The 15,177-nt window shown below is 32.6% G+C and overlaps 1 protein-coding gene across 1 annotated transcript in view; it reads left to right on the forward strand.

The window, feature by feature from the left end:
• The window catches only part of LOC134691505 (uncharacterized), a 60,079-nt gene extending 56,840 nt beyond the window's left edge, over positions 1-3,239 (forward strand). The window contains exon 11 of the mRNA XM_063552042.1: positions 3,022-3,239. Coding sequence (XP_063408112.1) covers positions 3,022-3,239 — 218 coding nt within the window. The remainder of the gene's footprint in view (positions 1-3,021) is intronic.
• Positions 3,240-15,177: the final 11,938 nt, after the last annotated feature.

Here is a 15,177-nt window from a genome sequence, read left to right on the forward strand (position 1 = left end):
TCATTGATCAGTGAACAAGGTTAAGTTTAGGTGGTCAAGTCCATATCTCAGATACTATAAGCAATAGGTCTAGTATATTTGGTGTATGGAAGGGTATGTACAACTGGCAGGTGTCATCTCACCTTGACCTCATTTTCATGGTTTAGTGATTATAGTAAAGTTTTTGTGTTTTGGTTTGTTTTTCTTAAACTATAAGCAATAGGTCAGCTATAGATTGTAAGCTGTATAGGTATGGCTGGCAGGTTTCATCTGACCTTGACCTCACTTTGGTGGTTCATTGGTCAATGTTAAGTTTTCATGGTTAAGTTTCTTTCTTAGATACTATAAGCATAAGGTCAACTATATTTAATGCATAGATTTATTGTAAGTTATACATGTCTGCTTGGCATGGTTCATCTGACCTTGACCTCATTTTATTGTTCATTGGTCAACCATGAATGTTTAGTTTTGGTTAGGCCAACTAAAATTAATTAGTAGATTTTCATCCAAATTTTTGAAAAAAATGGGGCGGGTGGGAGGATTTTATTTTTTAAATTTTATTTCATATGAAACCCTTGTCACGAGTTCTTCATACCGCGGGGTATATGCTAGTGCAAAACCAGCTTGTCTAATGTTTATACAGGCTGTATAAAAAATCCTACACTATTTTTTAAACTTTAAAATAAAAATCCCTGATTGACAACCACTGTTATACATGTAATTGCCGCTTTAGAAACCTATTTATAGTATATATCAAAAAGAAGAGAAATGCTCTCTTTAGTTGGACTATACCTACACCAAATTTATTTTGCTTTCTAAGCAATGATTCGTAGTCCCCATAAAACCAATAAAATGTATTGGTAAAATTGTATGCAACACAAGTATTATGAGTACGGAATAAAATGTAAACTCAGTGTTGAAAGTAATTAATATGATGCAAAACATGACCTTCAAAAAGTAGTAGTTGTTTAGTGACTAAATTGAGGGTATTAGGACAGTTACAGTTGGTGTTTGCTGTTTGTCAACAAAAACAACAGCCATGGGTAAATATAAGGGCTTGTTATAATTAAAATCAGCGGCGTGTTTGTCGACTTTTTTCTCAATATAAGGCCATAAATCAAACAAGTTCGTGCTTGTGTCCTTTAATCATGTCATGTGTTTTGTACCAATTTGTTCTACGATTCTTGCGCTCTGGGTATCATTCACAGTCCAAATTTCCTGACACAAAGTCATTGTGTGAACAATAAATAAAGAAAAAAACACGGTTTTCGATTCACTTGTGACTATACCGCAATTTGCGTTCAATGACAAGGTGTTTTACTCGTAACTCGAATATTTCATGCCCTTCTTGTTATCAATCTCTACTCTCGTTAAATGATATTGTCCTCATAGAGCAGCAGAATGTGTCGACTTAATCATCTTCGTTAGATTACTCGAAGAAATACAAAAACGAAATTTGAAACAGGAAGTTTTGAATGAAACGAAATTATCGATGGTTCCCGGTAATATTAAATCATAATCTAAATTTGGAAATGTACTTCGCAATTAATCGAATATTTAGATTGAGTCATAGATGGAAATCAGCAGTAACATCTAATTTTAGAGAAGAAATTATGTATAGATATACATGTAGTTTGAAATTTACTCTACATTATGAGATATTTTAAATAATATCTACATGTAACATCTTAATAACCATATAATAGAAATTGCACATTAAAAAGAATGAAGGAAAGTTTATAATGAATTTTCTAGAGTTATGCCCCTTTACAAATGGAAAAATTGCTGAATTTTTTGTTTCCGTTCTCTTACTTAAATTTGCCTCAACAAATGTTATGACACTTATACACAATGCTAATTACAACAAAACTCAGATCTAGTACGAATTGTGGCTAAATCACCTTTAACTTTCTTGAGTTATGTTCCTTTATATTGCTATATGCAAGCGGGAGCATCATCTGTGTCTGATTAACACATTCCCAATTTATTGAACATTGTATTAATGACAAATGATGTTTTTGAAATTATTTGTGTCCCTCGTGCAACGCGTTGGGAGGACATAGAAATACCAGGAGTCCGTCTGTTTTTTTGGCCTTGTACCTTTGATAGATAAAATATGTGCAACGCATGGAATATTGGAACTGTTCTTTTATTTTCTTGAAGAATTTTGTGGTAGGTTTGTTTATTATTCTGTATAAACCAATTTTCTTAATGCTATATATTATTCATTTTTTTTTATGATGCAAACTTTTTTTAAAACTCAGCTTATATTGTCTTTTAATAAACATTATTTGTATTTTTGATTTTGGGCCCAGTTTTCAAGTTTGTCCAAATCATCCAAAATTAAATTTTGTTTGATTTCAACAAAAAATGAATGTATAGTGTTCTTTGAAATGCTGACTCTAACCGTGTATTAATATTTTGGATTTTGGGCTCCGTTATAAAATTGGTCCACAATGATGTCATTAGGGTCTTAGAATAAAATTTTGGTTGATTTCATAAAAAAATTAACTTGTGTGGTTCCTTGATATTCTGATTGTAACCATGTATTTAGATTTTGGAAATTGGACCATAAATGTCCGGTTTCAAATGTTTTACTTTTTTTACCAAATTTATCTCCCACAAACCTATGCTGTGTCAAATATTCAATCAAAAATCCAAATTCAGAGCTATTTTTACCTTAAATGTTGTGTTTTACCTTAATGAAAATGTTGTCCAAACTGTTCAGGGTTCGTCATCTGCGCTCGTATCAAGCTGCTCCCAGTGATGTATTTTATTATAATGATTGTATGTATGATGTGCATGTTTGTCTTATGGCTTTCAACTGATCTTGACCTCAAATTTTTGTTCAATGATCAATATATATATTCATGATGTTTGGTGTTTTTAGTTGTACTGTGATGCATTTCGTTTTATTTTTCCCGCACCTCTCAAGCATGCCTGTAGAAGTTATTATGCATTTTGATCTTTATCAGTTTATAAATCGATATCATGGTCTTTTTGAATTATTTATGTTTATCATGATTTGTAATTGTTTTCAAGGTTCTGATGTGGATTGCAAGAATCTCACAAATTTCTTTAAAGAAGAACTAAAGTATCAGGTGATATGTACAACAAGAGATATGACAAAGTTTGAAATACAGGATTATTTCCAAGAAATTGCCAGAACATACTTAACAGAGAAGTCAAAGGATTATCATTCCTTTATCTGTGTAATTATGAGTCATGGAAAAGTGGTATGTATTGAATTTAAATACTAAAAAATTATCTTCATTGCTCTCAGTATACTGCCTTGTCTTTTCGATACAGACACAATCCATTCAACGAAAAAAACAAATTTTTTTTTCCAAATCCTATTGATAGCAATAATGAATATTAGCCAATATAAGACAATTAATTCAAAGTCACAACAAACCTCAAACAAGAAATGTAGTGCTGGTATGAGCTTTTCCCCACCATTTTCAAATTTCCAACTGTAAATCTTTCCATTACACCAGTTGAACCAGTACCTGCATTATGAATGCAACCAGATGATGCAATAGTTCAGGGCTTGAGTTTATTTGGATGCAGTGTTCTGTATACCAGGAAAATGTTGTTAATTTGAAGTCATTGTTTTTATAGGTCGACAAACACATGATTTGGTTAGAAGCTATGACATATCTGTATCGCATTTTTCAAAACACAATTCTGTGAATGTTTTCTTTATTGTGAGATTGATCATCTGCTGTGCAGCAACTGTCAATATAGCCTTTTCAGTATACAATACAGATGTTACATTACATGTGTACATCAATACATTGCATGCGTCGAAGAAGGTCCAAACGCACCAGCTCACTGGCACTTTTATTTATTTGTTTTGTTATATACTATGTTGAATAACTAGAAGTTTTATATTTCTATTGTTATACGCCCGTTTACGGGACGTATTATGGTATACCGTTGTCCGTCCGTCCGTTCATCTGTCCGTCGTCAACTTGTCGGACAATAACTCAGAAACGCTTGAACCAATTCGCACGAAACTTTGGTGAATTGTTTATATCTTATATTATAAATTTAAGATTTCAAGTTACCGAGTTTTGAGGGTTGTTTTTTCATTAAAAAATTGGGATTTTCCAGTTTTCAGACAATAAATCAAAAACACTTTCACCAATTTGCAAAATACTTCGGTGAATAGTTTATATCTATTGACATGAGCGCCCTTTCAAGTTTTATAAATTTTATATTTTACTTGTTCCGAGTTATGGGGGGTTTATTCATTAACAAAGGTCTTTATTCCATATTTCGAACAATTAAACTCAAACATGCTTTCTGCAGTTTTCATGAAACTTTCCATTGGTGAATTATTTATATTTTTTGACGTGAGCTGCCTTTCATTTTTTATAAATTTTAGATTTCAAATTACCGAGTTTTGAGGGGTTTTTTTTTCATTAAAAAGTGGGATTTTCCAGTTTTCGGACAAGTTGCAAGAAACTTTGGTTAATAGTTTATATCTATTGACATAGGCTCCCTTTCGAGTTTTATAATTTTTAGATTTTACGTGTTCCGAGTTATGGCCATTGGGGGGTTTATTCATTAACAAAGTTTGTTTTTTTTACATATTTCCAACAATTAAACTCAAAATGCTTTCTGCAGTTTTCATGAATCTTTGGTGAATTATTTATATCTATTGACTTGAGCTTTTAGACATTGAAAAGTTATTATGTGATTTTATTCATTAAAAAGGGGGGATTTCCAAGTTTTCGGACAATGCTTTGAGCAGTTTATATCATGAAATTTTGGTAACTGGTTTATATCTATTACGTTAACCTCACTTTAGTTGTTTATGAATTTTGATATGACATTGAGAAGTTATTTACCTTTATTTGGAAAAAGCGACGAGCGTATCATGCGGTCATGGCTAAGCTGTTTATTATTAATTGTTTACAATTTAAGTTCCTGCCACTAATGACACTAGTAGCACGATTTTAGTCTGAAACGGTCATTTTGGTCTGATCACATCTTGATTGACTGGATTTACCGCTAGAGAAATTCATCACGATATTTCAGATCGTTAAGTCGCCGTTCAAATCGACAGCCTCATCAGGTAAATCAGTTCGTTAAGACATGTCAAGACGGAAAAGACTGAATCGTCTAGCGGGTTGTTTAGACCCGTTAAGACCGTGTCAGACCAAAACAGACCATGGATACAAAATTACGTTCAACATGTTCAGACCCTGTTTAGATCCGTTTAGTATACCGGTTTAATAACACGAGTTGCGCCCCTTCTACTCGATAATGCATTTTAGATTAATTTGTATATATGTTTTTTTTTTATATTAGGATTTGTTTGAAGTATATTTTGATTAATTAAAAAGAAAAATTAAATCTTCTGTTGATTCTTTATTTCTTTTCTTGTTTTGTCGAGGAACTAATAAATTATTCGTCTATATACGTTGTTTATTTTTTAATAAATGTTAGTTTATATAAATATATATTGGTAATTAAATGCAAGGACGTATGTTAATTGTATACACACCAGAATGTATGCCATCAACCTTAAAATGTTGTGAACACCGGTGAAAATGTTTTTCGTATTTAAAGATTAGTAACGGAAAATCCTAAACGTAACCTAAAAAAAGTTAAGGATCCACAGAAATGCACCGGAGGCAAATTAACACATGCATATTTTTGTTTTATGTATGACATTTGCTTTAATTCGTTTTCAGTTGATATATGTCCTAGTTAACCGTTGAAGCTGTTGCTTTTTGTTTGCATGTTTATTAATTTAGTGCGATTTACTCTATTTAAGTTGGAAAAAAATATTCCCGACATCCGAAAATTCGACAAAAGACTTCTCGGATCCCGAAACCTGATCATCATACTGCATTCATTCAGTCTCTGTCGGGACAGTGTTAAAGTATCACCGTATAATATTTATTTTCTAATCCATATGACAGGTATATTGTACTTAGTATACATATGGCGTTAACTTAAACAAAATCTGTTTTAGTTAAAATGGTCGAGTTCGATGGCACGTGCTAGTAATCAACCGGGTCAACAGGTAACAAAATCAATGATCCGTAACGTAAGAAAGTACATGCCTATTATATATAACAATTACTCTCATCATCATTCTTAATAGAAAGGTGCCGTAGGGCTAAACGTTAATAAAGAATTAATGAATGTGTGTATACACGTATTAGTGATGTCTGATCGTCAGTTTTTAATATACATGCTTATGTTTTCAAGTTTTTAAATTGAGCAAAAAAAAATGAACTGTTCGGAAGTATTCAAAAGAAACTTTTCGCTTCTCTACTTATATAGTTTAGAGAGTATTCCTTTAAATTGTGTCAGTTAAATAAAGTAGTGTGTATTTGTATTCTCTTTATTTTGCTAATTGTATCATTATAATATTCATTTTGTATTTCACTACTATATATACTTTAAGTTGTAGTGTGATTGATTGTTGGTTGTTGAAAGTCCAGTGGCAAATATTTCATGCATTTTTAGGACCAGCTGTAAGTTGAAGACATATATGGAACTCACCGGTGTAGTTTTCACGTGTTATAATAGATAAAAGAATAAATAATTTCTAAAATATCGAAACATAAAGGAGGCAAGGCGCATGGAATACCCGCACTTATCAGTTCTTTTCTCTGTTTTGTCTTACAAAAATAGTGTTATTTTTTTTTTTTTTTTATATATGTTTATATAATTTATGATAACTGTGGTGTATACGTGCTGTCAGACGAAAGATAAATATGTGCCCTTTAATTGTCTTTTTTACCATGGATTGCTTGCTTGCTTCCAATGTTATCATTAACTACGTTTCAATATTATTTTACAAATATTTTATCATATTCCATCCAAAAATAAGAGACTTATTTTTCATGTTTTAGAAAATCAAGGTGTTGCAATACTTTTTTCCATGTGTATATATGTTTCTGCATGGGTGATTTGTACAGTTATATAAATACAGATTTAATGTTTTTACAAAATGCATTCATTTACATGTAATGAACGAATTTGGTAATTTTCATTGTTTGTCGGGAATACACGTACTTGTAATAATTATCCATTCAGATATCACATGTTAGAAGATATTTCACCGTAAAGACGAGTTTCTGAAGAGAATTAAATGACTTAAGCAGCATTAGACAGTCAATTTACAGAGAGAGAATAAAATTTAATGCTTAACAAAGATATGCCAATATAGAAAATAGAAGTTTTTGCTCTTTATGTTTTAGCCACAAATGTTGATGACACAGAGCTTTGTTCCTACCATGCGTATGGGCTTTATTATTATTATGAACTATTATTAACTATTTTATGGATTTCATCCTTTAATGTTTGTGTTTTTAGACAAAAAAAAGAAGTTTAAAGCTACTACATACATTAAATTGGGAAGTACACATGCAGTAGCAGTAATAAAAACATATTTTTCAGAAAAGGAAACATGTGCCGTGTTACACTACCGGTTCCAAGTCCGAATAATGAAGTAAGGAAGTAATTTTCTTTTAACTGGCGCAATCGTATGTTTTATTTTTGGCGCAAATGAAACCATCTAATTTTAAAACATGTGGCGCAAACGTAGCATTTGAGAAAATAAGTTGTGGCGCAAAAGGACGCATTTTTGGCGCAAACGGATCTCTCCCCATTCATTTGACTGTTTTTCCCCGAGGGCTAATCATAACCTATGCCATACGGCATGGAGAGATTACTAGAATAGTTTGAAAGGGTTTAAGCTATTATTTCGGGCGATATCTATTTGCGCCACAACTTAATTGCGCCAATACTTCTTTGGCGCCACTTAATTTTCAAAACTATAGGTATCATTTGCGCCAATAAAATAATCATCTAATTGCGCCAATTTTTTTTTTATTTATATAAAATAACTAAATGATTGACTTCACTCCTTCTTTATCCGGGCTTGGGATCGGCAGTTTACCGACTGGCGGAGTTAAAGCCATTTTAATAACAAAAAGTATGCTGAATTAAAACGTTCACTTGTATATATATACACAGTTACACCTTAAAATGTCTCTGTACATCATTGAACTAAAGGCTGGTATTTGTAGTTGAGAATAGACACATATATAATGTCCTATGAAGCCATGCATGTATAGTATAAAGTTGTTTGAAATATTTTGGACAAATTTTATAGATACCAGCAAAAACTTCCTCTGAAATTGTAGACAAAAATTTCAAATTTTAAATTAGCTTCGCATCCTAATAAAATTATCCCGCTTTCTGGATCGTTACACAATACAAAGTCATCATCTTTGTTTGTAACAGAGACATAATACTATCATATGTCTCTGTTTGTAACAACACCAATAGCATCCACTATTCAGTGAAATTTGTCTGGCATACGTACTGGTGGGGGCATTTCTAGAGTTCGCATTTTCTCATAAGGGAGCTATTAAACCAAGAGTTCCACATGTCCCAAGTCAGGAGCCTCTGGCCTTTTTTAGTCTTGTATTATTTTAATTTTGGTTTCTTGTGTACAATTTGGAAATTAGTATGGCGTTCATTATCACTGAACTAGTATACATTTGTTTAGGGGCCAGCTGAAGGACGCCTCCGGATGCGGGAATTTCTCGCAACATTGAAGACCTGTTGGTGACCTGCTGCTGTTGTTTTTTTCTTTGGTCGGGTTGTTGTCTCTTTGACACATTCTCCATTTCCATTCTCAATTTTACCTGTAACTTACCTGTAAATCCAATTAGGAACAAATATAAAATCGGCGCAAATGAAAAAATGAAATCGGCGCAAATGAAATAATGAAAGTTTTCAAAATCGGCGCAAATGTCATGCGCCCACAAACCCAATTAATTGGCGCAATTAATACCATCAAATTAAAAGAGAGTGGCGCAATTAATACCTTTTCAAAACTGCAATTGGCGCAAATTGATTCGTACCCAACTGTAATTAACTTTTAATTTATTTACTTATTTACTCATTCATTATTTTTTTATCAATTTTTTGCTCTTTAAAACTTTTATTTTTTTTTTTCGTTCCAAATTATGTTAATTACCACATGGTAAAAAATAAAGGTTCCGTCGTCAGCATTCACGCCGACTAATTCAGCATTTAGGTTCAGTCTGTGGTTAAAGTTTTGTTTTACATCAAAATCGTTGTCAAACATAATGGAATTTCGGAAAATTGGGATATTGGCTTCTTTATGTCCAAAACACAGTATCCAGGGGAACATTTTGCATATATTTATTTTCATTTTTCCGTATTTTACTACTAGATGGACTTCAATTTTCCTGAACAGTTAATTTCATGTTTTGTCTGAGGTTAAAAAAAATTGTGCAGCCATCAATAACCGGTTTGTTTAACCGTAAAGATGCAAGTTAAATGCATATATCCATGCAGGTCAAGATCATGATAATGATAAATGAATGTTGAAACTATTTTGTTCTACATGGCGCTGGACGTTCACTCGTTTGTTCAAAATGCAACAGTCAGAGCATGTATATATCTTATAAGTGGGTGTGGCTTTTTTCCACCTATTTTCAAACTTGAAAGGAGACAATTTTCAGCGACACGAGTCTGGAACATGTACACATGGCAGTTGCAAGTAATAGCTATATAAATATAAAATAGAAGATGTGGTATGATTGCGAATGAGACAACTGTCCAAAAGAAACCAAAATTACAGACATTAACAACTATATGTCACCGTACGGCCGTCAACAATGAGCAAAGCCCATACCGCATAGTCCGCTATAAAATGCATTTCAAAGACACTATAATTATAATAAAAGGTTATAGAGTATAACGTACTTACAATTATGTTCTTAATTCACGATGTTCAAACGAACATAACATATTTATGTGCTAACTTGCTCTATTTTTCTTGTACAACTCTGCTTCTAATTTCTGTTCTTAACTAACTCATATTGTATATATGTATATAAATAAGACAAGAATAGTTCTGATACTAACAGGCACGGTGACCATTTCTATTTATTCATCATAATTCACAATCTACTAGTAATCAATTTTCTATAAATGTCTTTTCATTTCATTTCATCAAACAATAATGTCCTAAACATCTCTGCGTAAACACTTCATCATATCAAATCTATAAAATAAACATTACAAATCAGTATACTGTATATACACATTTAACAATACACAAAAAAAAAATTGTCTGCAAGTCGAGTGGTCACCGCCCAGCCTTCGATAAACTTAAAAACCCGTTTTCTATCTATTATATACCTTACTAATTTGCATAACTAGTTTATTCTATTGTTAAACAATAGACTAAAATAGATCCGAAAATTCATACGCGTACCACACATAAATTTATTTATGTTCTTAATTCACGATGTTCAAACGAACATAACATATTTATGTGCTAACTTGCTCTATTTTTCTTGTACAACTCTGCTTCTAATTTCTGTTCTTAACTAACTCATATTGTATATATGTATATAAATAAGACAAGAATAGTTCTGATACTAACAGGCACGGTGACCATTTCGACGTACAAAGAAAGCAGTCAGTGAAAATGTTATAAACCTAAATTCTTAGAAACTGATAATCGTTTTTCTAAACTATCTGATACGTAACCATCTTTAGCTAAATCAGATTTCCATCTTCCGTGTATTTTAAAAAGTCTATCTGGTATATCATGTTTAGCGGCCGCTGTGGCACCGCCTGCTCTGAAACTGTGTAAACCAAATTTGTTTACATTCAAACCGATTTGTGATAAGGCCTCTTTGACTAACTCTCTTGCTCGAGTATACGAAATTTTTACATTTTTACTTCTCAATATAAAAGAATTAGTTTTCTTGAAAAAAGACAATGCACGAAATATAAAGAATTCAGAATTATTCTCAATCTTAGCTAAAACTAGATAACTTTGCAAAAGCTTTACAGGACAGTAAGAACTATCTAATCTAGAAATTACAACAATATTACCATGTCTATAACAATCTGTTTTGCTCTTACGAATAAAAATGTTGACATGCGAAGTATGAAAAACTATGTCTTTAGCTGTGATGTTGCATAACTCATTGAAACGCAAAAATCCTGTATACATTAACGAACACATTAACAATAAACGCACTTCTTTTAGTGAATTACGATCTTGATATTTATCAAACAGTTTAATCATCGAATTCGAGTCAACTGGTTCTTTTTTCTTTTTCGGACGAGATAGTATTCTCTTAGCACCTTCTAGTATACTCTTGACTAGTTCAGATTCGCATGGATCAGTTACGCCAGCAATACGATGAGCCCATTTTATGCTATAAAATGCTGTATCTACTGAACTAAAACCTTCGGATGACTCTATCAAATGTTGCAAGTATAAACCCACATAAAGTTTATTACACGGAAGTACTGAAGTTATCTCTTTGTATTTTTGTGTCCACTTTAGAAAACGTTTGAAACCTCTAATATATTTTGTAACAGTTGTCTTGGCCCTCGAATCTAAGACAGTTGCATTTAGATTTGAGTAAAGTAATCTGAGTTCTGTGTGCTTAACCGTACTTAACTGTGACCAGAATCCAGTCGAAAAAATGTTCTAAAAATAGATATACAGTAATTACAATCTTTTTGTAAAAAGATAAAAATTCTATTACATAACATATTTACCTGAATCAAAGCATATCAATCAGGTCCAGTGACCATACAGTATTACTAAAAGATTTAGTCCAGTGACCAAAGAGTATAACGTCCAGTGACTTCCAACAATCACATATTACATCAATATTCATATAGTAAAAACAATTCTGTAAATAAAAAGACTTAATATTAACAATATGAAGCGTCTAACAAAATAGCTAATACAGATCCTTTGAAATCTCCTCTCACAAAAACAGATTTCAAATTATTTCCAGATTCGAAAATTCTCTCTGGTTCGTTGAACTGAAGCACATCAATTATGTACTTTCTATATTTTAGACCAGTGTCAAAAATCAACGGCCAAAATGGCGATGAAGGCCAATTCGGAACTATCAAAGTTCCTTTAGCTTTACATTTTACTAAATGATTTATAACTCTGCTAACCTCAGTTACTGGAGGTACTAGCCAGTTGTTCCCACCGGACCAGTCGCACGTGAAAGCGTCGACGCATAAAGAACCTGGGTTCCAATACAAAGAATTAAACTTTTGTAATTTCGTATTTTCAAAGCTAGCAAACCTATCCACTGAAAATGGACCCCATAAATCATTCAAGAATGTGAAAAATTCATCTGAAATACGCCAGTCGTCAATATCGACAATTCTACTTAACATGTCTGCTTGTTCATTGTGTTCCCTTGGAATCCAGTTAACAAAAATAGTAATATCATTTTTACGACAACAATCGTATATTGATAAAGCTAAAGACTGTAATTCTGGTACTTTACTACCCTTGTGAACTATTGTTACAGCGTTTTGATTATCTGTATAAAACGATACCGTGCAATGTTTAAGCAAACGTGCAAAACTTAATATAGACAACTCTATTGCTTTGACTTCCCTCCAAGTGGAGCTCTTTAATTTCTCATCGTCAGACCAAGATTTATGCATAATCTGTTTTAGATTATCAATATATCCAGCAGCCCCTGTATTGCTTGCATCTGTAAATATGTAAAATTCAGAATCCAATCCTAACAAAGAAACTGGTTCTAACTTACAAATGCTATCTCTCCAAAATATCAGATCTCTGATACAAGCGTTACAATGATTTATATTAATAGATTGGTTCCAATCTTGTCTTAAATTTATAACTTCAAATAAACCTCTCGACATGATCTGTGTAATGTGACCTAAAGCAGGCGTAAAAGCAATGATTTTACCAGCTGCTTTTGCTAACAATCTTACTTTCATTTTGAAGGAACTGTTAAGTATAACATTAACTAAGTCAATTAAATCATTCTTTTTTCTATCTGGGATATCTAGTTTACATATGTCTAAATTCCATATAAAACCTAACCACTCTAATGTTTGTGTTGGTGTCCAGTGACATTTATCTCTGTTTGGTACGAACCCCGATGATATAAGATCTGACTTTACTATATCAGAATGCATTTTACATGTGTTTTCATTATCGGCTAAACCGAACCCGTCATCTAAATAAACAACGACTTTGATTCCTTTCTTTCGCCAATGTTTTACTAAAGGTCTAACTACTTTAGTAAAGATATATCCGCTAGATTTCAAACCAAAAGGAAGTACAGTAAAAACGAAAAACTTTGTTACACCTCCTAATTTCCAGGAGAAACCTAAATATTTCTGATGTTCGTTAAAAATATCAATATGATGATATCCTGATTTCTTATCAAAAACGAATCCGAAACAATTAGAAGATAAATACTGTTTAACTACTTTCCAATCTTCAAATTTAATCTTGCTATCGACTACCTGTTTGTTTACATGTCGTAAATCTAAAATTAACCTGTGTTTATTTTTCGCAGTCGAGACGGTCAAAGGATTAACCACGTGCGGTCTACTCGATACCTCTCGTATCAAGCCCCCTTTCATTAAATCTAAAATAGCTTTCGAGACAAATTCATTGTTATCAAATGCTGATTTGTTATTTCTTAAGAATATTTCTTCAGGCTCGTTAAGCAAAAGAATTTTGTAACCATCTGTAATAACATTCAAAATGAAATCTGAAGCATTAATTTGTTTCCAAAAGTTAATAGATTTTTTCAAACGACCTTTAACATAAATATCAGAATTACAATTTTCATATTCATAAAATGTTTCAACAATATCATAATCTTGTACCTTGAAAATGTCACTGTTATGATCTTTAAGAAGAAGATCCTCTGGAAGGTCCTGTCCTTGCCTTTCCCTTCCTGCAGTCTCTTGCCCAGTGCCCTTGCATGCCACAGTTGTAACAGACGTCTGAGGTCTTGAAGCTATTTTGGTTGCCGAAACTTTGGCCGCTGGCGGCCAAGCCCCCTCGAAAGGGTTGCAGGCGAAATGTAGCATCAGAACCACCTGTACCATTATGTGCCATTTGAGCTGTTGAACCAGATGCTTCTGCCGGACGCTTTCTACTGCTGCGTTTATCTGTTTTCTCTGCTTTGATCTTTTTAACTGCCCTGTTATCTGCGGCGCGTATTCTTTTCTCGTCTTCCGAGTCACTGACCACTTCATCTGAAAGGTATTCATTCACCGTTCTCCAACCGCCCTCGGACTTATCCGCGATTCTAATTAATTTATTTCTCTTCTTGAGCTGGACAGACGAATCTTCTAAAACCCTAACTGCCTTTTTAGGTCGATTCTTCTCAATGAAGCCTATTGCCGTGCTTATACTGTCTTGAATGTCAGAGTTAAGCTCAAATTGTAACTGATTCCCCTTAAATTTAAAGGTATTCTCTGCCTTCTTTGCTCTCTTTACTAACGTCTCTGTAGTATCTGAGAAATTCTTCTCTATACCGGAAAGTTTATTATTGAAATAAGTTGTCATCAAAGAAAACAAATCTGCGTTTGAAACTTCAGGTGCCCTATCTTGCTCTGAATTACCTTTTCTCTTTGTTGGTTCAGCAGCAGAACGTAAAGCTTCAATTGACTTGTCAGGAGACTTGGTTAATTCTCTATCGTCGAGGTCTAGCTCTGAATCGGACATCTAAAAAAATTGTCTGCAAGTCGAGTGGTCACCGCCCAGCCTTCGATAAACTTAAAAACCCGTTTTCTATCTATTATATACCTTACTAATTTGCATAACTAGTTTATTCTATTGTTAAACAATAGACTAAAATAGATCCGAAAATTCATACGCATACCACACATAAATTTATAATATGTCATCTTGTGGAATGTGATTTCACAAATATATTATTTTCAAATTCGCAGTCCAAGTCAACGTAAAATAGGTTACACACATTTTTCATGCTATAAATCCATTTCAACAATATCATTTCAAACACACACTAGCTTGCCTTTTCATTAATTTAAATAATACAAATTCAGCTAAATTTTGTTTATTCCCATCAACAGAGAAATCTCACACTTATCCTAGACGTTAATAATACTCATGCACTTCAATTTTATTAAACAATTTATTGATACGGATGACAACGCTTTAAAAATACGGTTACATCAGGGTGTAAAAAAAGTGAATTTGTTTTAATTTGAATTCAAAGATAGATTAAACGGTAGCTTTAATAGTGAAATGTACTATTTTTTTAAGACTCGCCTAAATGTATGTTGCATAGATGTATTTGACCCCAACAATTTTATCTAGCTCATGCTGTAAATTATATT

The sequence above is a fragment of the Mytilus trossulus genome, chromosome 11, assembly GCF_036588685.1.
Source record: "Mytilus trossulus isolate FHL-02 chromosome 11, PNRI_Mtr1.1.1.hap1, whole genome shotgun sequence".
Classification (NCBI taxonomy): domain Eukaryota; kingdom Metazoa; phylum Mollusca; class Bivalvia; order Mytilida; family Mytilidae; genus Mytilus; species Mytilus trossulus.